A 25,828-nucleotide genomic window follows, 5' to 3' on the forward strand; every position below is an offset into this window, starting at 1 on the left:
GAAAAGACAATGCCGTATTTTACGATGGAGTAAAAATATTTATCTTATTCAGTTTATATTTATTTGCAGCAACATCCATCCATCCTTCATTTGTAGCATGCCTGGTACAAAACACTCTCCCCAGTTAGAAGTGAAGTGCTTTGCTCAAGCGCATCTCATCAATAGTTCTTCAGGGAGGTGAGACCACTGCATCTTCCACACCCACTTTGTATTCATCCCATTGTTTTCATCTGTATGCTACCTACAGAATATTTAGCCTTTTTTTTGTTTCAATATTTCTTTATTGTTTTATGTTGGAAGTATAAAGTACGTACTATCTTTCCCATCCGTGACTGTGACCAGCGCCTCCTTCTGCTCCCCAATAGAAGCTCCATACGGTGACTTGCTCTTGGGAGTTCCCAGGACGAGGCGGAACTCCTTATCCTCTTCATGGACGGAGTCGTCCATCAGGCTGACCACACACGGCTTTTCTGTTTCGCCTGGAGAAAAAAAACGGTCAATGTACTCAGGTAACTGCTGAAGGACGTAGAGGAACAGAGAGATTAAGAGGGAGAGGGGAGGTCTCACCTGGTAGGAAAGTGATGACGGACGCGTCAGTATTGGGTCTTTCACTGTAGTCCATCATGACCTGAGCAGAGCCTTGGCGGGTGTAACAGCGCACCGTGGACCTGAGACTGATGTCTCCACTGCGGTACACTATGACTGTTACCTCCCCATCAGACTCATCCACCTTGTAGCTTCCTTCCTTAAACTGAACCTTCGGCACTGTAGAGGCAGTAATCGACTCGTTACGAGAGAGGCTCACTGCGTTTGAGTGAAGCTAAATGTGCACTAAATCTTATGTTTGAAAATATAATTGTTAAAAGCAAAAACATAAATAATTTAAACAGTTATGGATGCATTTACAAAAGCAACTTCAGACTCATACCATGACATTATAAATCCACCTACAAAGGATTTGTACATCCGTATAATCACTTAATAAATGCTTTCATATTAAATCAATACATATTCGCATATAAAATGATACTTATCTCCTCTAAAAACTACATTATAGTGTGTTACAAACCATTAACTAATTGTTTATGTACTTATGTTGGATATACATGCTGAATAGGGGGATAAAAGGAAAGTGTTTTTGTACAGAATTTTACTTAGATATGATAATATTATAAAATAATGTTGTAATTATTATGATCTCTTGACACTCACCATCGGTGACTGTATCATTGATGGTTATGGTGGTCCTGCTCGGTTCTCCCAGCACAGCGTTCATGGGCATCCGTAACACGAGGTTAAAGGTCTCAGGTCCCTCCAGCTCCGGCTGACCCAGATCATCCAGGATGGTCACTCTGAATGTCTGCATTGTCACTCCGGGAGCAAAGTCTAGGTTGCGACTGATGCCGACGTAGTCTAGTCCAGCTGGCCAGATAGAGGGGAAACCATGAACTGACAACGTAATGCAACATCACGACCAAACGCTGAGTCCAACTGCTGATTTTACCTTCTGCAGAGACCGGCTCACTCTTCCTGGAGCGGACGGTGACAGTAGCCGTCTTGGACAGGTCGGTCCCTGTCCTCCAGACCTTCACCTCAACGTAGCCGGAACTCTCATCCGCGGCATACTCGGGTTCCCCGAAATACAGCGAGGGCTCTGTGAGATTTGGGAATCATAGGAAAGTGCATTAGTTAATGATTAATACTTAATATTGTATTTTCATCAGTTCTGCTGTTTGTTGGAACAAGATCTTCTTGTTCGAGAGAGATAGCAACATAAGCTTTTAATCAAGCCGCGTTCAGGGACAAATTGGCATGATTAGCTGAGCAAACTCACATTTTTGACTCAGCACAGGAAGAGAGCTGTCATCCCTCTTATCGTGTTCTCCTTCAACCTTCCTCCCCTACTTATCTAAACCCAGACAGCTCTGTCTGAACTCAACGAGGATACACCTGAAGAAGAAGGCGTGTGCTTGTGTGTGCACGACTGAAGGGATGTTCCCAGTTTCTGATGATAGAGCAGCTGATAAGCGGTATGGTGAAGGTTTGGCAGAGACAGAGAGGCAACCGTCCACTTTGCAAAGGCAGAGGGCAAGAATTCAGAACCCATTGTCAATTCATCTCTCCTCACTTCTGTATAAAGCATGTTTTCATCACACCCTGTCCAGCCCGAGCACTTAGAGATCAACTGATAGAGGCTCAAACTCAGGCCGTAGGATTTTTTACCAACAAGGAAAGACAAAGTTTCAGTGCAAATTATGGTGCAAATTTTAAATAAATGACTCAAAAAACAATGTCCACCAAGGGTCGTGATGAAGTGCTGATTACTGGAAGCAGACTTAAAATAAAGGGTTTGTGAAAAGCAGTTACTAAAAGAAACTGTTGGCGTCATTATTTCTGAGTAAATATCTACAAATACTTTATAGGTCAGCCATAAGCCATCAACAAGAACATTTGGTGTGCCAGGTTGTGAAAAATCTCTTTGTTTTTGAAAATAATAATAAGGATTAAATGGTGGTCGTCTATTAATCAATGCTCAGGATTTCTAATCCTGATGAATCCCGTTATTAAAGCCATTAATTACAACCTATAAACCCGTTCAAGGTGCTGCCAGGAACGCGGTCATGAAGGTAAAACGTCCAGCATCTCTTGTATTAACAGAAGTGAAGAAATAAAACATTCTTTCTCTTACAAATGAAAAGTTGAATTCATAAGCAATAAAATATATCCTTGGAAAAGTCTAACTACCCAGGGTTTTAGTTGCTACAGCCGCACGTAGTCTGGTAGAATGACCAGTAGCTCATTCATCTGATGTTAGCTATTAGATGTGGGTGACTGACGGTACTGTATCATTTCGCTGACACTATGGATCTTCTTTACTTGTTATAATGCAAAACTATGCTTTAGTGTTTACTGTTATATCATATCACTTATGGCCGGAGTGGCTACCACTTTAACAATGAAGCCTTTTGGCCCATGGCCTTTTTCAGGGTCAATAAACAAACATACATATACATATAAACATATACATATAAAATCCAACTAACGTGGCAGTGGGGTAATAAAACATACATAGATCGCATATAGTCGTGTTGTTTGATGACCATAGGCTAAACCCATCAGTTGTCACAAGATAGTTGCTCTAAGTTATCGATGCGTGAACGGAATGGGCAAATCTTATTTAGAATTTGACGGATGCTGCAACAGACAACTGATGGATTTTTTGGCAGACATTAAATGCCTCTCAGCCTCCGAGACAGCTATTTAGTGCCAGGGAGGATGAGAAGGGGGGTTATATAAGGGAATGAGTGCCAACATGGCAACCTTAAATATCAGTGGGAGGAAGAGCCAGACAAATACAGCAACAATGGAGACTCGATGTTGGCGAGAAACCCAACCACAAGTTTACTCAGACAGGCAGATGGTTTTACACACACACACACACACACACACACACCCACACGCACACACACACACACCCACACACACACACACACACACACGCACACACACACACGCACACACACACACATACATACTCTAAACCAGATTTATGATGGGGTGTTAGTTTAGGACCCACCAAGAAGTAGAACCACAATAAAGGTTTACACTGACTAGTCTTCTCTTGTCTGGGAATGCACACTGATTATTTCTACATGACGTTCAATTGTACTTCTGTTCCAAACTGGGTAGGAGGGATGCTTTCTCTGTGAGCACATCTGTCACTACAACAAGCAAGTCCAAGAATCAGCTTTGGTGAAAAGTTGGAGAAACAGAGGAGAAATGTGAGGAAGACAAATTGACTCGGGTTAGTACTGGTTGCAAAAGAAAGACAAGACGGGACTCAAGGATTTTAAGAATTTGGGGACATCAATTTGTCAAATCTGTTAAGGCATTTTCTTTGAGGGATCAATTAATGAAACCAATAATGTATCTGTGATTGATAGCTTCAAAAAAAACAAAACTGCATTCCTTCTGCTGAATTCCATCAAACAAGGGGGAAGAGTAAAAACATGCCAGTCATTTGGACTCCCTGCACAATAGTCCCTCTCTCTCCACCACCTGCCGGTCCCTGCAGACAAAGGGATGCCCTCTGTTTCCCCTGAGCTACCCCGAATGTCAATGAGGACCGGGGGTCGCTCGAGGAGCACGGTCAGGTTTAAAGTCCTTTTATCTGTCAGACAGGCTATAGTGTAGCATAACATCCACTGAGGACGCCATTCTCCCTCTCAACACCTGTGTATTCTTATCTTGTTTCTATCAGACACAGACAGACACGGGCAGACAGAATATGGTGGATAAATGAGGCAGAGAGTGTAAAGAAAGCTGTTAGACCGAGACAAAGGAAGGGTAATGGACCTGAATATACTTTAAAGCCATTAAGGCAAGTACAGTATCCAGGGCTTTGCTTTGGCGACTGTGGTTATTGTGATGCCTGGGCACTTTTGGTGGATTAATAGTGTCAATGAGCAACAGGATCACCCACAGCTGCCACCATGATGCCATTATACTGTAAACGCCATTCTAGCTCGACCTTTAGCAAAGCAATCGGTTTCGGGCTCCTCCATACTCATTGTCAGGCAGCTTTTGCAATATTTCTCTGTGAGGGATTTTGTTCATTTGTGTGCATCACTTTCAAGTATTAATAAATCGTTTCTCTTTTGCAGCAAACAAATATCTTTCTGCTATTTTGGGGCTGTAAGCTATAAATCAGAATCATACCCAGATCAGTATACCAAGACTAATATTCAAAGTCCCATAGATTGGAAAGTAAAATAAAGTTGCATTAAATATCAATGCTCTTGTCTCAAGTTCCAATGTTGCATAATTATGCGACGCTTAAATCTGATCTTAAATCAGCTCATTTCTCACGTTCAGGGTCTGCTTGGCGCCTTTATAACCCGCTGCACCGGCAAATGTTAAGACACGATGCAGTTCTTTGACTTGTAAATCTGAAAATGGATATGAATAATATGTATCCATCCGTCCGCTAAATTGTGAAAAGTTTCAGCATTTCGAAAGAACAAGCCCTTCCACCTCCGACGCTTTACTCACCATCATCACTGTCAGCCAGGATGGTGATCTTGGTGGTTGGGAAGTTGGCGCCCACCTGGCCGCCCATGGGCATGCTGAGGCTGACGTTGAAGCTCTCTTCCTCCTCATACAGGGAGTCATCGATGATGATGATGCGGCAGAGTTTCTCTCGCTCATCCTTGTCAAACCGCAGCACACTGGTGTGGTCCTCTGGTCGGGTGATGTAGTCAGAGTAGGACAGCACAGAGCTGGGTATGGTGCCTGTGGCCGTGGCTAAAGAATCATTGGGAAATTAAACCAAATTAAAATGTTGCTTGCTGGCAGCATGAAGTCACAGGATTCAAAAGAGAAAAGGTAACACACGACACACATATAGGATCTTACTGTAATATAATAGCTAAGAAATGAAAGGAAATAATAATAAAGGCAATGGAGTACAACAGCACAACTGTTTCAGTATGTCACAATCATCAGAGAATGAAATATGGACAAAAAGTAGGTTACTATGAGCACACATTTACCTACATTATAATTACCATTCACTCAAAGTCTCATTATTTACATGTAATCTTGGAACTTTCGAGATGTCGTATTTATTTTGTCATCATTGCCATTTAGCTAATTTTACGTAAAATACTCAAGTTGCTACACTTTCTTTCGAAAGACACTAATTATGAGTCAACGTAAAGTTTACGTTAAAAAGCCCAAACAAGCAGCAGGTTAACCGCACCTTGCTGAGTGAAACAAACAACCATGAGTTCCTGGCTGGCATCTCCTGATCGCCGCACCGGCACGAACAGCTCTCCAACATCCTCCTCAATCTTGAACTCTGCTTGAGGAATATAGACAGTCGATTCTGTTTAGGAAGAGAAACACAGATGATGAGTATAAGAACTGATTTTATTCAATAATACATCGATGTAAGTCTTTTAATTTATAATGCAGCATTTATGGTGGTAAGGCTTTGTTCAAATTAATTGATTATTAGATTCCTACCATCTCCAGGATCCACAATCTCGACTGTTGCGGTGACTGGAAACTCCAGCACAGCCATGACGGGGTCTGACAGCTGTATCTGGAAAGTCTCCGAGATCTCAAACCTCTGGTCTGTGAAGATCTTCACCTTCCAGGTCGCCGTAGTCTGACCGGGGTTGAACTGGACCTGCTTCTGGGCTTTGCCACGGAAGTCTTTGTCCTTCTCAGCTGTTCCATCCTTGGTGTCAATACCTGAGGGAGAGGGATGTACACGCTTTTGAGCTTTAAGTGAAATGAGATTCATTTGTTGTTTGGATTCTGTCTGATGTCAAAAACCAAAGAAGTCAATGTCTTATAGCAGGACTATTTTATAGCAGGACTGGCCCTTTAAATGGCACATAAACAATGCAATACAGTCTAACAGGGGCAATACTTCTTTAAAACAAAATAATTCTTTCTTTAATTGGTAAATTGGTTTGATTGGAAATGCTGAAATTCGATGCTGATTCTTAACAGGAAACAAAAGTGAAAAGTAAGAAACAGCAAACATAAAGACTGGCAACACTCACTGACGAAGGAGGTTTCTCCCAGGTAGCCTCTGCGTTTGAGTGTCACCTCCAGGAATTTTGCGTCCTCATCCACTATATAGTGTTCTCTCTCCAGAGAGATCCAGGCCCAGTTGAGCCTGAATGGCTGAGGCTTTAGTTTGTTTCCACCTAAAGATAGAAAAAAAAGCTTACTGAACTAATACTTCATTTGAAAGACCTCCTTCACAGCAAAGTACAATGAAAAAACAATCTATTTTGTTCATGTTAGAAACCAGTGAGGCATATAAACTGCAATCTGCTCTGGGCTCAAGGCTCAAAGGAATTAAGGGTGCATTTTAATTTTGGGAAGGGAAACATGATAACTTAATACCAGGGCTTCCCTAAACCTCCCTTCACTTGGCCTCAGGAAGAGTTGCCTTACGTCTCATTTCCTCTGATTCTCATCCCCCTCTACATAATGCTTTTTTGTACTCTTGATCCTAAACGGCTCAAGTACAAACACATATATATATATATGTATATATAGTCTGCTTATGGAGCAATTCTGTCATAGTTTCATTTCTTTAATGAGCTGGCCTCTTGTAAATCTGTGTCGCCCCATCATGTCCACTCTCCGCTGCTTTACCTCTTCAACAAGGTGAAGTGTAAGTGAGAGGAGAGAGGATTCTTTTTGCTCTAATCGTGACGGCAAAGACATACTTCTGTTTTTGCCAAAAAACAAAACAATTTGAACACTTTTTGACCTTCATTTCGTGCCTCTTTATCATGTGAAAGAAGCTGCGCTCATAAAAGACAAATCTCATCGAAACACTCGAAGCAAAGAGTCACACGCCACTGATCCACAACTTTAGACTCAATCCGGTCCTTAATCCATACTATCTCATGACTCATGTAATCCCTCAGACTGTCAACTCAGTTTTGTCTGCTATATAATCGCAATGGGTTTTTTTTAGCAGCAGCGAAAGACCCTAATGACTTATTCTTCAGTGAGAAGAGCCTGGTGACCTGTGACTATTGATGTGAAATGGGTGAAGCTCAGTGGGTTCTTTGGATCAGGGAGGTTAGAGCGGGCTGTCTCTCTTTAGTCTTGCACGGCTGGTCACACTGGCAGCAGCCCTGCTGACCTAACCCTGCTTAAGACGCTTTAAAGAGTTAGGGAACTTCCCTTGGAAGAAACATTCAGCAGTTTGGTGGAACAGCGTTCTATGTTAAAAAACAAACAGTTTGTTATCCGATGTGATGAACCTCTCAGAAATGATAAAACAAACGGTGAACAGAACATCGTTCCAGCTAGAATAAAAAGTAAACAGAGAACAATGGGAAGGAGCTCCTGCCTGTCCACACAATAAAGCAGCATTGAGCTCAGTTTTGCCTGAGTGACAAAGAAAGAGGCTGCCGTTTTTATGCTGTGTGGCTGGGGACAATGAAAAAGCAGCGGGTTGAGAGCGGGGTTTCCAGGATGGTAAGGGGGCCACTTCCTTCCACCCTGATGCCAAACCAGGCCAAGTCACAACACGGGGCAAACCACACTCAATCACAGAAGCATGTTCAGATGATCCTGATAGCAACAAGTGGATTTACTGGGACAATGACAGTACTCCATCACATCTCCATTGACATGAATAGACTAAAGACGACTGTAAGATGAATTAAATAACGTTAAGGGATAGGGTAGTGACAACAGACATGCTACACAGATTTTAGTTGGAGCCAGCGCATTCATTTAGATCGGTGAGCAGGCAGTTTAACTGATATTACGCAATAGGTGTATGTAGGTGTCCATTATCAAGAATAAATGAATACCCTGCAGCCAATCAGAATCGAGTATTCGCCGACCTACTTATTCTGCCATCTTCCACACACAGACGGTCACAGGAATGCATGAGCTCCACTGGTGAAGCCCACGCCCGGTAAGGGCAGGCAACACTGAGCAGCTAGCCCAGTGGGCACGGCTTCCATCCACCAGGCTTCATGCTCAAGTTTCCAACAGTCACGGCTAAAAATACAGGAAACACGGATCATGTCGCCCCAGATTCTTGAGTTGTTTATACAGTGCATAAAACAACTATAATACTACAAATAATACATTGAAAAAACATTCAATCTGACTTTGTAGTCTTCTGTGCAGAAACAACTGTACACATTAACTGTACAATTTATGCTCAATCTGCACTGCTTCATGTGTTCTGAACCTGTTAAACCAAGAAGAAATCAAATCCTCATCTCACTCAGAAAACTCCTTGGAACTGATGTCCAGTTCCAAACCGAAAAAGAATAAAGTCTTTGACAAACTTCAATTATCAGAGTGTTTCAGTGCCGGAGAGAGATTGTCCTGGCAGCCGGCCCTATGTGGAGCTGATATGAGGAGAAGCTTAGTCGGTGGCTATCAACGAGGATTATCAAATGAACACGGCAGAGACAAAAAGCTGCCTCTGTTTTGGCGTCAAGCAATCAGGCAGCTTTAGGTTTCCGCTTCGCTACAAAGAGTAAAACAATGGAGTTTTTATGAATGAGAAAAGAACACCGCGTTTGCACTCGTATTTCATGGACTGTATTGTGCTGAATAACAGACTCCGATAAGAGCACACATAAACAGTGGATTTTAAGAGATTCAGAATACTGTAGCACTCGTTTCTCATTGTTGTGTTGATGTACATGTTTTGTCCTATATTTAGATATCTTACTAATTTTAGTTTAGTTATATTTGTATTATAAAGAGTCAAAAATATTGTGAAGAATAATATAAACACTGACCAGATTGACTCAGGTAGTGAACCGATGACTGTAAAAAGTGCTGCCTGATATGTGAACAAGAGGCACAGGTGTAACATGACATTATGTGAAATGCCGCAAAGGGATTGCACAAATGGCCATCGTATGACACATTGTTCTTGACGTTTAATTGCCTGTAATTTATTTGTAACAAAGACAGAAAACAAGTTATGAGCACAGGATCTCTTACTGGAAATGTTCCTGAGCTTTCAGCCACATCTACAATCTCAAATAATGTTTCCTGTTTTTGTTAATACGCAAATAATCTTCAGAACTGAGTGAATGCCTTCACCACATTTTAGCCAACAAGACTGAGGAGACAAGTGAATAAGTAACATCTACTCAGTGGGGTTATTACACTGTGTGGTCAACAGGTGCTGTTTCTTCGCTGTACAAGCGCTACAGGTGGTTAGTATTATCCAGAATAACCACTGCATTGTTGTTCAAAACACCAGTTTCATGTCCTGTTTTTTTCATGTCAAATTCTTCCTCGGCCTTCCGAATGAATGTAATGTATCGTTCACTGTTACCTCAAACAAAGTCACATGGTAACAGAAACTCAGATGGAGCCAAAACCATTTCAGCAGTTTTATGGCTGAAGCAAAGATCTCGCTCTGTCTCCCTGTCTTTGTCCGTCGATCTATCGCTCTTCTCCGTCCCGCCAGACTCCCAGATTATGTGGAGCAGAGTGACAGCTGTACTCCACAAACCCCCCCCCCATCTTCCCCTTCCTCCCTGTGTCGGCTTTGTGTTCGCTGAGGGGACGGACAACGGAGAGGGACAGCAGGCCACAGTCTGGGTGGGCCAGATCCACCACCATGGCATGCCTCCCTGCCTGCCTCCACATTGTTCACACCAGTGTTAGAGAGGGGAAGCTCCCTTTCTCTGACTTCTTTTGTACATGCTGTCAGACACTGAGGCTGGAGCTGGCAAGAGTCTCAAGAAAATCAAGAAATACCCAAGAAGCCAGACTTCCCAGTAGAGTTATCCTTTAACAACTAGAGCACCCAGACAGAGTGCTGCTGACAGAAATGAACACGGTTTCAATGTTCTCAAAATAGACGAGTTAAAAGCCTGCAAAAAAATAGTTGCACACATGAAAGTCAATCAGATTTTGGACATGATGGATGGTCTAATTTATGACATTTTTTATGGCACATTCTATATTAGACTGGCTATCAAATCCAATACATACAGTAGCTGCCTGGCGCAGCTCACATTTCCATGAGCTTTTCAAACTGACAAACAACATAACTTCTGCTGGGATGTAAAGGTTAGGTTAGTTTCCATGTGATTGATGCTAATCACTGACTGACCCTAACCCTGACAGGTAATGCATATTAAAGAAGTGTAATGTTTTCCTGCTTCAGGGTCTGAAAGCAACTGGATCCTCTCAAACCTTCACTAGAAGCTGCTTGACTTATTTCAGTACAGTATGTCACATAGTGGCCTGTTACAATGTGCCACATGTAGGTATTTTGATGCAGTATTTAACTCAAATTCTAAAAGTCAGTGTCAGAAAACACAAAGCTGTACAATTGTGAAATATTTTGGATGTAGCGTGGCAGAATGACTCAGCGAAAGAGTGTTCTTCATAACATTTCAAGTATCCAATATCCTGCCTCAGCAAAAAAACTAAATATCAAGTCATACACGGGACATTATAGCCTGAGTTTTCCCCTGCACCTGTGTCCTTTGACAGCACATTCTTCATCAGCTCATATTTACACAGCGGTGTTGCGTGCACCATACATAGATGCAGGGGGATATAACTGGAGAGGAAGGTCAATATGAGGCTTTAACATCCACCAGCATGATGCAAGGAGGAGCAAGCTTCCAAGAATATCCTCATCAGGTGACAAGCATCGCCATTATTACATTTCCTCATTAATCATCCTGTTGATATAAATACTGCGGAGGTTCCAGTCAGCTATGCTGCGTATTTAAATGTCACTGTCTTTAAAAGTATACTGTTTATTAGATCATGGAGATGGATTCAGATGAATGTTTCTTTATTTAGATTCTTCAACATCTTAATAAGTGTAGAAGAAGACATTTTTCAAATAGTGAAAGCTATAGCTTCCTCTCTGCTTTCCAAGGAATCCATGTTAGGAATGCTGCATGATTATATGTATTAATAACTCTTATCATTCCTTCAGCACCGCAGCAGCATATGCTGTAAATCGACACATCACAGTGGCTCGATTGCTGCTTCGTTTCATGACAGTGAATTTATCTTCGCAGGATGTTACAAATCATAATTTGACAGGGCCTGAGAGTCACACCTTTGACCGTTGCTTGCCATATACTTGACATGGTGACACAGATGCTAGCAACATCTAATCACATAACAGATGTGGTACTGGGAATATACAGCTTTTGTCAAACTATTATGTGCAGAATGATGAACAAAGATGCAAGAAAAGCAGCTTTGGGTACACGTCAGCATGTTACCATGCTCCTATTGACAATACTAACATGCTGACGTTATAGCAAGTGTTATGTTTATCATGTTGCCCATCTTAGTTCAGCGTATTAGCATGCTTACATCTGCAGGTAAGTGCCTACAGCTGATGCTGATGGAAAAGTCTTTAGTTCTGGTAGTATTGGGTCATAAACCCGAGTTATTGAAGTTTAAATTTACACCTACTGGCACTACATGAAAAGTTAAGAAATTACCAAAGATATTAGAATTCATCATTTCATAACAATCCATCAAATAGTTGTTGAAGGCATTTCAGTAAAAAACAAATGTCAACCTCATGGTGGCGCAAGACGAAGGGTCATGGTATCACCAAAATCAGAGAGCTACGTCCTCTGGTCAACATGAATGTCTGTAAAAAATCGAATCCAAAAGTGGTGAACCGTCAAGACAATCTGACAGACCGACATTGCCGTCCCTTAGAGCCACGCCGCTAGCATGGCTAAAAAGAAAAGGACAAGGAGAGGCGTGCGAGTCAACGACGGCTTGGCTAGGGGCAGCGACAGCATTGCCATATGAGAGCAGATAAGAATAACCGCAGTAGCCATAGATCATAACTCTCCACCATTCCAGCCCTCCAAGCACCATAAATCAAGGCTGAAGAAAAAGGACAAAAAGAGAAAGAAAAGCAGTGAACAAGGTCAAACTATGGCTCATTGAAAGGGATATTGGGGGAAACCTGAGAGGAAAGAAAGGGGAATGAAATAGAGAAGAAGTCAAAAAGATGAACACGATATAGAAAAAGAATAGTAAAACCATGAAGGGGTCTTAGAGGAGGGGAAGGAGGGAGAGTGACAACAGAGTGGGGTGTGTTGGAATTCTAGTCACAGGGGGCCTTGACCGTGGCACCATTAGCCAGTAAATCTCCTGGTGACTGTTGACACGGGTGACATGTAAGATCCCAAAACACAGTTAGGAAGTAGGGCTGCATGCAGTCCTGCTGTATAACAGAGTACACCAACTGTACGGAAGAAAATCCAACAGACAAACATTCAACGTAACATAACGTTTTCGTTCATTTTTCGATCCCCTCTGAGGAAGTGCCCCACCGGATGAGGCACCTCTGCGGTGGAAGTCTGCAGGTTATCGGGCTATCTGAGATTGGGTTGGATTTCTGCGGAGCTGAGAGTGGGGTGACGGAGGGCTTTGAAAGGGGATCCCCCTGGACCCTTCCCTCTCACGCACACACCTGTCTGCTCGGGATACCACTTTACTTCCAGGCCTTGCTCTGACTGTGGCGCTGGAGTCTGGAGTCTCCAAGGAAGTGCATTCCTCTCCCGGCCCTGAATGATCACATAACACTCAACCCACTCGGGTCTATGATTTCTCTCCAGAGCTGGAAGACTATATTGTTGTTGTTGGAAAAAGCACAGAGGAGAGGCAGAGTCAACTTATCTGAATGTGGGGGCTCTGTTCTCTTTATTCTCGTCTGTTAATCTCTTGAGTTTGATTAGTACTGCGATGAAATTTGAGGCAATCTTGTACCTATAAGATTGGCAAGCAGAGGCAGTGTTTCTGGAGACCGAAGACAAAGTCTAAAGATCTGACATAAATATGATGCTAGTCCTTAGACTAAGAAATGAACAGAAACCTACCAACGTCTCAACACGTCCGACGGTAAATAAGAGTTTCTTCTCTTAGCCTGTGGCTCACTGGGACATGCGTGATGGACAAGGACAAATGTGAGCTGAGTACTACTTGTAAAAGCAAGTATTTATTGCCTCAGTGTCCCACACTTTTGAATGGCTGTAGGGAGTTTCTGACCTGCTCACTTCCATGTAGGTTATTGCTTTTCCAATAGAAATTCCCGGCAGACAGAAGGAATGACCCAAGTTGAACTGCAGTTTGTATTTGAGCTCACTGCCACAGGACAAGACAGTTGAATTTGTTTCCAGAGCTGTTTTGAGAGAATCTATCTGCTTTCCTATCAGGTAAAACATTTTGTAAAATGATGCAGCTTTTAAAAAAAATCATTGTTGAAAATCACATCTACTGTCAAATGAAGACAACGCAACAAGATCTGCTTCACAAGATGAAGCAACCCCCCCCCCCTCCCACCCCCTGTTCAGCCCATTAATCAATCAATGTCTCTTCATCTCTCCAGCTTTCACGCAGAAGTTGTGAAGCTGAGATGTGGGTCATTACATGTATAAGCTTCTTAAGAAATTGTAAAATGCGACTAAAATGATGGACTTTACATAGAAGGTTGCAAAATCAACATCAAGATTTTCCCTACCAACATAATGCTTAAATTGTTGCAAGTTATGATACAATAAATATTTTTAACGATTTATAAAATAAGCATCTGTGAATGGATAGTTTATTCGTTCTATATAGTCTATATATTCCAGTGCACAATGGGAGGATATGTTTGACTTAATTCACTCATTTAGTCATACACAACCCACATATATGTGCGCAAACACCGCAATCCGCATTGCAGCTCCCTCCAGTTTTTCTGCTTTTCTCACGTGAATGATTTGTGCACCTCCGACACATTTCTGCAAAGAGGTGATCGGCCAAAAAGCCTTCTTCATTTGTCCTGACTTGATAAGAATACACAGACTTTCTCCTCAGAGTGTGGAATGTAACCGCTGACCAGCAGGTCTCTTGATGCGACACTCAATGCACACTCCTGACCTTTCACTAAGACACACTTTAGTTGTGCATGGCCACGCACACACACACACACACACACACACACACACACACAAACTATTGCTACTCCAGACACAGCACTTTCAAGCCTCGAAGATTAAGATCTTGATGTATCTGCACATACATATACACAGTTGCAGAAACAGACACGTAACATGCAACATTTGAGCCTTATAAGGTATGCCAAACTGCTACACTACTCCATGAGGATGTGTTAATGATCGGGACTGTGTTTATTTGTGTGTGTATTCTTGTCTTGTGAAGAAGCATCAGTGCAGTGCATGTAGTGGCAGGTACCTTTTAAAGGCTGCTAAGACCCTTAAGCAGCTGCCATATCAGTGCCTCTGAGGGTTATTTCTTGAAGCGAGGTCACACTCAAACTGTGTTAAACATAAGAACTTACGAAGCAGGATAGTTTTGAAAATGCTAAATGTCAAGGAAACAGAATGATTAGGCAATTCAAGGTAAAACATGGCTGTGTATGGGGGAGGTTTACATGCCATAAGATCATTTTGGCACGTTTGGATAAAGCACAAGTTTAATCTTCTGTCTGTCTTTGTCAAACTAATCACTGAGTGTGTTTCCAAAAAGATCCTGAACAATGGAGAAATTGATTGAAGATTTTTTGGGATGAATTCCAAACTTTTGAATTCTGAATTGTGATCTTTTCATGGTGTTTGAGCAAAGATTTATTTCCAACTTTGAAAAAGAAGTAATTTAGTTCCATTCGAATGTTAAGATTAGCAACGGGAGTGCTGACAGGGACCAGTTGCAGGGGATTATCTTGGGTGCAAATCTCTAATGACCGGGCGGTCTGCTTCCCACACAAACAGCTCACCTACTTAGATTTATGAGCAGATAGGCTGACCATCAGTGTGCTCTCCACCTTCATGTCCCTACATGTCCAGGGAAACACCACGTCCCCCAGGAGTCGCCCCCTCAACAGTTCACCAGTTGGCTTGAATCGCTTTTATCTGTTACTTGATCTTTTTCCGGGTGTGCCCGTGTATTTGTTTGTGCGTGTGTGGCTATGTATGTGCGTGCAGCTGAGCACATGCTAACCAGTTTATCTTTTATGTGGAATTATATATGTGTCTGCTATTAATTACATGAACATTGTGGCGTGAGCTGTCTGTGGCCTTTACATGTGACCCGTGGTCATGCAGAAACACGCTTTTGTTTTATGTCACAGCCTGCACTGCTGCACCTGGTTCAGCTGAGTTGGCTGGAAGCTTAAACAATGTATGAAAGCAAACAGAAAAAGGACTGTTGAGCTAATTGAAGACTTTGCATTTCCTTCCTGTGGTTAAACCTCCACTTAAAACAGAAAAGCTAACCAGCTTTGCTTCAGGCAGATGAATAGGTCCAAAATTAGTATAGAGAAACATTGTAGAACAAAGAATAATAATGGCTGTGTTATCTATTGAAATCAATGTCAGAGCTGCTGACCCTGATTCAAAATAAATTATCACCTACTTCACTTGAAGTCTTGGGGAAAAAGTTAATTACTGGGAACCAGTTGAGGCTAATAAGAGGCTTCACTTTGCGGACAAAAAGACAGTCATTTGACAAAAAGAAACATCCTCCCAGTCCGGCCTTCTCAATGGCCCTGATGGTGATGGTGGTATTATCACCAACACGGCTCTCAATCCAGCATAATTATAGACTCAACTTTCCCTGCTGCATTGCATTTCCAAATCTTGCTTTGTATTTTATAGCTGATACTTAACGCAAAAGCCACCTGTTGCATTTTTATTGTTTTGCATTTGCTAAATTTATAATGCTGTTCATGTAACTCGATGTGAAAGTTAGAGGTGACAGGCCACAGAGGCTATAAAGTATATCGTCATGTCTGTTCCATGTATATTTAGTTCATTTGAGAGAATTCTGTGGGTTAAACAGGATGAGAACAGATGTGTTAAATGTTAACAGGTGTGTTAAATGAGAAGACAACTAGACTGTCATGTTATACCCGTAGACATTGATAATATTCTAAAAATAAGGCTCATATAACTGGGGGCTATAAGGAAATATAATATTTGGGGAATACAAGAGTTAATGAAAACCAAAGTGTATGAGTGGAGTGCCCGAGTAAGATGAGCAATGGAATTTGAAATGTAAAGGTCCCTATTGAATGTTGTTGGCTTGTAAAGCAACAAATAGAGACTGGAAAACATAATCTCTTCATTTAAATTCTATTAAATGCATTGAATGGATTACACAGAAATTCCCAGTATTCCTACACTCGTAACATACACAAAATATTTTTGCTTTTAAAACATTTTTGAAACCATTCACACACACTATGGTACGTTTTCGAGGCCAAACCGAAACAGACTAATTCCAGGAAGAAAGTCTAAACTGAAAAGCTCATCATGCATACCGTTACACATTTTACAGTGTCACTGCAAGAACAGCATGAAAGGGGGTGATTTGAAAACTAAGAAACGTGCCCTGGGGAAAAGGATCCCATTGTTCCATAGCAATAAAGTTTAGAGCATGAGGTAGTCCCATCTCTTTCACTTTTACGAACCCACAGTCGGTGGCTGAAGTCCCCTCTGACCCCTGTCCTTTAAACCTGCAACCCATTTCCAGTGAGGCTTACAGAGATGGCGGCACTATACTGAGTGTCAGTCATGGCCAACTGCCTTAAGTCTTTGTGATGCAAACAGTTGGGAGATTGACAGAGAGCAGGAAGTATCAATTTTAAGAAGCTATTAAAAGACAGATAAAGTCTGAGGACAGCCCTCGAGCAAACGGTTCCTCAGTAATGGGCCCCAATTTGGTGTTAGTGCACACAAGTATGAGATATTAAAGGATTCCTACCGTTGTCTTCAACAGTGAAGTAGAAGATATCACTTGTGGCGTTGCTCCCATCCAACAGCACGTAACAGATCTTCATGTCATCAATATCAGCTGTTGGTATGACAATAGTGTTAGCTGAAAACGTTCGGTGAGATAACTGTGACAACTAAGCCATTTTTACAAGGTTTTACTTACAATTAAAGTGATATGGGCCACAGGAGACATGGTTTTAATCAAAGTTTAAATATCTTATTAGTTAGAAATATCTATTACAAAAATACAACATACAGTTATTATTATGATTATGATTATTACCATTATTTATTTTGGTCTTATTAGTATCATTATTGGTAGTAGTATTACAATCAGTTGTTATTTTTGTTTTATTACAATATCTTCACTAATGTATTGCTACCGGTACATAGTTATCTACAATTTACACTTTTTTAGAAAAACCTTATATTGTTCATCAATAATTCATTATTTTGTATTATGACAGAAAAAGATTACTCCATATTAGGGTTGCATGATCATGAACCTTGAACAATATTAAATTATTATTTTGGCATTGACAACATTGACATTATATCCTAATATAGTGTTTCAGTCCAATATTCCCTCTCTTTATAGCTCTGTTTTGGTCTCCACCAACTCCTGAAGGAAATATCTGACTCTTTAGCTGCTAAATGCTAAATGCTAGATTATGTTATGAGCTTTACTAAAGCTCTAATCGCTGAATACAGCTGCCTGCTATAGCTGGAAACGAGGTGAGAGAAGTAAGAGTGAACCAAAACAGTGGGCCATGAAACCAAAACATTGAGTGAAAAATGCTAAAATGCTTTGTAGAACTGAGGATTACTGCAGACTCAGATCATAATGGACCTCTTTAATATTACATATGGTCATATAATTCATTGCATATTACATTTTAAAACTCTAAGATGAAATAGTGTTACATTGTCTTACCTTGTGAGAAGGTCTTGATGCTGTCGTTGCCCAGGGCAGTGTTCATGATGAAGCCATGCAGAGGAACCTCAGACACAATGTATTTCAGGACCTTCTGGGAACTGTCACGGTCCTCTGATCGAAGGGCCTTGCTGGTGATCACGAAGCCCAGGTGGCTTGTTTGGAGGACCTTCAGTGAGGCAGCAGCTTTGTTAACCACAATCTGGGGCACACCGTTGTCCACAGTGTTGATGTGAATGGTCATCATCTGAGGCTTGCGTGTCTCATATACAGTGTCAGGAAAGACATAAAAATCAGTATGAGTGCCATCTGTGACAGTGAAGGAGAAGCTGTCTTCGTTGGACTCAGTGCCATCGTGCTTATAGCTGATAAGGTTCTCGTTTAGGTCCTGCTTGGAAAAGACTGTGATTGGTTTGGTATTGTTGAAAATCAGCTGCCCGTGCACTGGCACCTGGGTGACTATGAATCGCAATAGCTTGTCTGGGGTATCCCGATCCTCAGCTGTCAACTCAAACGGTGTGATGAGCTTGGTTTCTCCCTCTTCCACAACCAGTTTGCTAATAGTCAAGACAGGTTTCTTATTATCTACGTCAGTGATGGACACTCTGAAGGTACGGAAGACAGGATTGTAACCATCTGTCACCTCAAATTCAAAGCTGTCCATTTTCATCTCATCATCAGAGGTGTGGATGTAGTAGACCTTGTTGCCAGCAAGCTGCAGTTGAGTGAAGGTAGAAATGGGAACACCTGGGTGGTCAGTGTTTTCTAAGTGGCCTCTACTAGGTGCTCTTGTGATGCTAAAGCTGAGGAATTCATCAGGACTGTTAATGTCAGTAGTGCTGAGGAGGTCAGTGGTAAGAGTTACTCTTCCTCCTTCTTTGAGAGTCACACCTTTGTTGATAACATCTGGAAAGACCATGTCAATGCTTCCGATGTTGATGTAAAAGTAACGGTCAATAAGGGGATTGATGCCATCTGTGACGTCAAACTTCAGCAGGTCACGGATTCCTTCCTGGCCTGTGTGAACATACTGGATGAGCTGTTTGTCAATTTCGTCTTGTGTGAAGTTCATCCCGAGGGTGATATTACCTAAAACATTACCAAACTTACTGATACGCTGAAGGTAGCCCTGGCCTGGGCCGTAACGCACAACATATGTTAGCTCTTTATCTTCAGAGTCGAGATCTGTGGCTTTCAAAACCCGGTTGCTGATGACTTTTGTCTCTCCAATCTCAACATCAAGGCCATCATTTATAGCCATCCTTGGTGTCTCATCATCAACAGGAATAACCATGATAAGAACTGTTTTCTCCACTGTATGTTTCCCATCTGAGAGTCTGATCTCAAAGCTGTCCTCTTTGGTCTCTGAGTCATCGTGTTCATAGACAATGTTGGATGCCTCTTTGATCTGTTCCAAGTTGAATGTTTCCACGGGGATGGTGCCAGTGCTGAGCTGCTGCACTATCGTACCGTGTTTGGGGTTTTTGATGATCTCAAAGTGCAGCTCATCCCCAGGGATGTCAGCATCAGCTGCGTTCAGAATCGGTGTGTCAATGATCAGACTCATGCCCTCCATTACCAAAAACTCGCGGATGAAAATCTCCGGCTTCTCGTCATTGGCTGGAATGATGACTATAGGGAAGAAGTGGCGTTCAGAGAAATTAATACCGTCCGAGCAACGGAAGGTGAAACGATCTTCCACGGGTTCAACTCCTTTATGGATGCTTTGGACATAGAAGATATGGCCGAGGGCAACGTCTTTAATGTTAAAGGCAGTGATGGCTGTCCCAGTCCTGGATTTTTCAGAGCCTGGAGCTGGGGAGATGTTTTCGACATACCCAGATGTTGGTTGGACAATGATGGTGCAAAGGATATCATCATTGTCAGTGTCGATATCCTCAGTTTGGATGTGGTCCAGAGTAATGACATTCTTCTCCCCTTCCAGTCCAACAAATTGCTCTCCAACACTGACAATAGGTGGAATGCTGTCAATAGGAAGGATGGTGACGTGAACTGTCACTCCTTGGACCTTGTTGCCGCCAACAACCCACTGCTCTGACAAATCAGATAGAGTAAGACTGAAGGAGTCGTATTCTTTGACTGGTCCGATTTCACCGGATGTGTGTGCATACACCACTGCCCCATTGATGATGTCTTCCTGGGTGAATCTCTCGGCGGGAGCACCGTTAACTAGGATTTCCCCCAGCCTGGGAGGCTCCTCAACAATGAAAGTGAGGATGAGGTCATCTGTGTCTTCATCACGGCCCTGAATGACATTACTTGTAATCTCTGTGGCTCCGTTCTCCAGTACATCAATGGCTGCCCCGAGCAGACCGGCTGGGAGCATGATCGTGGGGGTCTTGTCATCAACTGGCTCAACAGTGATTTTAATGGTGATGGGTACCTCATGAAAACCGTCACTGACATCAATCTTGATGACATCATTGTGGGATTCCTCTCCACCGTGGATGTAAGTTAGGTGACCATTTGCAATGTCTTCGAGTACAAATGTTTCTTCATTTTCCATGTCGATCCCCAGATACTGCAGCAGCCCGTACCGAGGAATCTGGGTCACAGTGAATATGATATTTTCATCATCTGTATCTGTGTCTGTGGCGTGCAGCTCTTTCCTAGTGATGATATATGTACTTCTTTCCATAACAGTGAACCCTGTGTTGGTGATAAGTGGCGGTTTGTTGTCCACTGGCTGTAGGAAAATGGTGAATAGTCCATCTAATGTGTTACCAGCAGTGTCTTCCACAATGAAGGTGAACTGAGCCACTTTTGGAGTAATGCCCAGCTCCTGGTCTGGGGGCATGTAAGCTACTTTGTGGTGATTAACCTGGGCCTGTGTGAACTCTGTAATTACAGTCTCTGGGCTGTCAGTCAGTACAATTTCACCTAAGGGGGCTGGATTGTTCTCATCTGTGTCAGTTGGGGGCTTACTGATGGTGTACTTCAGGTCCCTGTCATCTGAATCTAGATCAGTGTAACACAAGAACTTCTTCTTGAAGTATGTTAGCTCGTACTCCTGGACTGTCATGTGAAGGATGGTGCCTGGAAAAAGCTCTGGGGCAAGGTCATCAACAGGATGGATTTTGATGATAAACATATGTTCCCCAGATTGATTGGGAGGGTCGTTGTCATCTTGGACCCGGAACACAAACTGATCAATCACAGTGGTAATGCTATGGTGACCGACGTGATGGTAGAACAGTTTTCCATCCATAATATCCTGCTGAAACCATTCAGTTACCACCTGCTCAAACATCTCATCTGTCTCGCTGAACTTCCAGAGAGACGGGTCAGAGGGAGGCTCCGCTTGCCTCAGCAGGAGCTCCCCTACAGTTGAGTAGGGCGCCTCCAAGATAAACTTCATGGTGGAGTCTTCTGAATCAATATCTGTGGCGCTCAGGATGAAGGGAGAGATCTGCATGACTTCATTCTTGAATAGTATCAGACCGGTGTTAGCATTGATGATAGGCGGCTCATCATCAGTGGGAGCAATAGTGATAGGGAACAAAAACTCCACATCATTACTGCCATCAGTCATTCTAAAAATAATGTTGTCGCTATAGGTATCGCTGCCGTCATGCTGGTACACCACAATGCCGGCGTCTAGATCGGCAGGTGTAAAGAATTTCCTGCGCGCTCCGAACACGGTTAGGACTCCATGCTTTAAGCCATCAACAACAGTTATTCTCACATCTTCCAGGTTGTCCTCATCACTAATCTCTAAATTCTGGGAGCTGGAGAGAGCTCTGGACTGCCCTTCAAACAATAGCTGCCCTGTATTTTTGGTCGCCACAGGAGCCAAGGTATTCATAGGCTTCACCACAATCATAAAAGAAAATGTATCAGACAAAGCACCATCGGTGTCTATAATTTCAAACTCCAGCTGGAAAATCCTCTCTACCTCTGAGTCATCTGAGGGTGGCTTATATGCTATTTTAAGATCTTTGATGTCTCTCTGATAGAAAGAGGTGATAGGCAGGTTCTGATCATCTGTGCTGATGATATAGCCCTGCTGAGGGCTCAGCAGTGTAGTAATGTTAAAGATTAAATCATCGGGGTCAGATTCAACATCTTCAGCAGCCAGCATGTCATTTGTAATAGCTGTCATCACAAACTGATCAACTTCCATCATCATCATGGCTACAAAGCTCGGTTTAGGAGCGGTATTCTCTGCACCCTCTCTGATTCTAACCATCATTTGGAAATGCTCTTGCATTATGATGTTGCCTTTATTATCCTGCAGCTCTACCATCATTGGAATATAGTCTCTGTTTGGTGAGTTTGTTTTAGCTGTGTGCTTGTAGCGAATGTCTTGTTTCACAAACTCATCACAGTCAACCATTTGGCCATTTGAGGGGTTATTTAAAAGAGTGCCATACCTGGGAAGTCCTCCTGCGCCGACCAGAGTGGCCATCTTACACTGTGTGACACCGTCCTCAAAGGAAAACTCCAGACCCTTTTTGTCAATAGGGTTGCTGTCACCACTGAGCTTTTCAACATTAAGGGGCATGTTCCTGGTGAGGATCTCAAGCTGCTGGAAAACCACTTCCACTTCCAGCATGAAAGGAATGATAACTGTGTCCGTCTGGGAGTCATAACGAAGCTGCAGCTTCACACGATCCTTGCTGGGGCTCCGAGATCCGAAATGAGTGTATTTCACTTCATCTGGTCCGAATGAACAGGGGAACTTTTTAGGGGTCAGTATCCCAGGTTTCTGGGCCAGCGGGTCATTGTCCAAAACTGTTATGTGGCAGCGGTCACCAGGCTGCACTTCTGTTACCAGGTCACTCACAGGGTCCAGAAACACAGACTTCCCTAAAGGCACCCTGATCCCATTGTTAGCGATAATGATGTTGTCTTCATTAGGTCCAGATCTGTAGTGATAAAGGTGAGCTTGGTCAAACGGCTCTGCGTCTACCGAGGCGAAACAGAAGCTGAGAGAAAATGTCACAAGCAGGCATCTTAAAACTGCCCACTTTTGACAAAGTGGGGAACTTTGCAGACAACCAGCCATATCCACTGCCAGTTGCCTTGCAATTTATCTTACAAGTCAGCAGTAGCAGGCTGTCCCAAGTGGGGAAAAAGCATCAAAAAAGAAAACTCTCTGCGTTGGTTTGGGCCTCTGAGTGTGTCCTCTGTGTCTCTCTCTGTTCGTGGCCACACAGAGACACAAGTGTGGTGAATGCTGCAAGGCTGTGCAGGTAAGAATGAAACAGTAGACAGTGACAGGCGCAGGCCCTTCCTTCTGTCAGCGCAGGGAGGGAGCCTCCTGCCCCCATGGCTAATTTAAGAAAGACCATTGGACAAGCTGTGAAAGTGCTCCCCCCCAACCAACACCCACCCTTCTCCCCTTCTCTCACCGAAAAAGGTGGGGGATAAAATCCAGTGCAAAAACTAACCTAATTCAGTGGAGTCTGTGTGATCAAATACACTGTCACAAGTTTTAACAAATTTGACAATTTATATTTACGTTGTATAGATTTGGGCAACAGCTATGCTTTTGTGGTATTTTCCTATTCTCCTCCTTCTTCATTTCTAAATGAATCAAAACAAAAAAAATATGTCAACAGAGTTTCGGTAATCAAGTTTCTTGATTTTTTTAAGGTTACCTTTGAAAATTATTATTTACATTAGAATTTAATTGTAAAGAAAACTTATGTTGGATTTTTTTGGAATGCATAGGGCCTGTGCCCTCTAATGGGCAAATGCTATACACTTAAGATGAATAAATTCAGCAAACTGCCATTGATTCTGGTCAAGTATTTCTACAAGTGGAATAAAATTGACGTTAAAGTCTGCTATTCTCTAATGTATCATCATTGACCTGTGTGATTCCACACACTTCAGAGCGCAATGAAGGGAGTGGGAACTATGTGAATGAAGTGACCAATCACTACTTGCAGTAACATCAAAGTCTCTATGTCAAGTTTAAATCTGGCATCCGAGAACTATTTCTGTATACTGGGGAACCATTCTGCAGCGCACAACTAAAGCTCTCTCAACTTGTAATTTAACTATTGCCGATGATTTTTCTTGTTTTTTCTATATTGAAAAGAAGTTTGAATGTAAATAACGCAATATATTGTGTATTTGACTTATAGGCTTCGATAAACAAAATAAATTTACGTTTATTATCAGCGTCAGCGTAATCTAAAAAATGCACATGACCTGTGTGAAATGATCCTCCAAAGGTTTTTGTGTTCTTCTCACGAGTGCCTCTGGGGTCGAGTCGGTGGGACACCTCGGCACCGGAGTGGTCATTAGTCCCACACAGAGAGACTATAACCTGACATCAGCTGGCAGGACAGGTGTGTAGACACTGTTTGGTCTCACACACAGAGAGAGGACAACACAGCTCAAAATACTGCTCAGATACTTGAGGTATATGAGTTCTCTATCGACAGGTCCACGTTGGTCCCTGGTAGTAAGGCCATCACTTCATATCAGACCTAAACCATGCAGTGTCCAATGTCGGATATCCCAGAAATTACATCAAATAGAATTTTACTGCAGCAATACTGACACAGCACAGTATGGAGAAAGCAAGCAGTCATACTGTGTGTGAGTGAGAATGTGAGAATGTGTACTCAATACGGTGCACAAGGTCATGTTAAGATAAAAATACCGAGTAGCCTTTTATGGATCATCTTTTGAGTTGGGCATGACACTTGATGAAGTGATCCGTGTGCATTGCTCAACATTTCTTTCAACTGTGACGGTTGATTTTTTTGAAAACTTTTGAAAGTTTTGTTGTCACTTATGTCAGTGATGCTATAATACTGCATAGCAGGATACATCTTATATACAGTTACGTTTTTTAATGGATGAATATGTTTAGCACAGATGAAAAGTGCTTATGATCAATTCATCTCTAAACCCAAGAGAGCAAGATTGAAAATCTTTAGGATACCTTTAATTACACAATGAATACAAGAAGTCTAATTTGATAGTTACTATAACAATTTGAATCATTATTCTGTGAACGTTTCTCTGTTTATTGGACGTGGACATAATGCTTTGAGGACAACACTGTGAACACTCAGCAACCTTCCCTGAAGTGTGGGCCAAATAGCAGACATGCCATATGCATCCAGGCATTCTGTATCACACTTTTCATTGCATCCCCGAAATAAATCTTGCCCAGAATAAAAACAGGGACACACACACCGCAGTCTGTAACTATAGAAACAAACACACCCAGCTTTTTATACCCTGTTACTCCGTGGTTTCACTCACAATATCGAAGAAGTGCGTTGCAAAATATCAAGACCCGTGGATTTAAATATTCAGATATCAATCTTGAATAAAAAATGTCTTTTAAAAGAGAAAATGCAAATGTTGATTCCTGAACGTATGAGAAATTAAAATGAGAAATCAGCAGTAGGTGATCGTTGATATGGAAAAGAAAACAGCTACTAAATGCATCTGTCCTCGAGCTGCAGCATGGCATTCATTAAGCCACGAGTTTGACTTTGTCCGGTTTAGATATCAAAGAGACGACATGCCTTTTTTGAGCGTCTAAGGTAAACAGAGAGTGAAGTTGGGTCGAAGCCAAACCCCGCTGCCCGTGGATTAA

The 25,828-nt window shown here is 42.3% G+C and overlaps 1 protein-coding gene across 1 annotated transcript in view; it reads right to left on the reverse strand.

The window, feature by feature from the left end:
- Positions 1 to 23,424, reverse strand: part of frem3 (Fras1 related extracellular matrix 3) — a 29,471-nt gene extending 6,047 nt beyond the window's left edge. Inside the window, exons 1-10 of the mRNA XM_079278785.1 lie at positions 18,238 to 23,424; positions 17,293 to 17,382; positions 6,576 to 6,722; positions 6,028 to 6,258; positions 5,762 to 5,887; positions 5,053 to 5,304; positions 1,505 to 1,654; positions 1,213 to 1,422; positions 568 to 765; positions 315 to 479 (exon numbers count right to left, since the gene is read on the reverse strand). Of these exons, the coding sequence (XP_079134911.1) occupies positions 315 to 479; positions 568 to 765; positions 1,213 to 1,422; positions 1,505 to 1,654; positions 5,053 to 5,304; positions 5,762 to 5,887; positions 6,028 to 6,258; positions 6,576 to 6,722; positions 17,293 to 17,382; positions 18,238 to 23,266 (6,598 nt within the window). The 5' untranslated portion in view covers positions 23,267 to 23,424. The remainder of the gene's footprint in view (positions 1 to 314; positions 480 to 567; positions 766 to 1,212; positions 1,423 to 1,504; positions 1,655 to 5,052; positions 5,305 to 5,761; positions 5,888 to 6,027; positions 6,259 to 6,575; positions 6,723 to 17,292; positions 17,383 to 18,237) is intronic.
- Positions 23,425 to 25,828: the final 2,404 nt, after the last annotated feature.

This window comes from Melanostigma gelatinosum (genome assembly GCF_949748355.1).
Source record: "Melanostigma gelatinosum genome assembly, chromosome: 11".
In the NCBI taxonomy this organism is placed as follows: Eukaryota; Metazoa; Chordata; class Actinopteri; order Perciformes; family Zoarcidae; genus Melanostigma; species Melanostigma gelatinosum.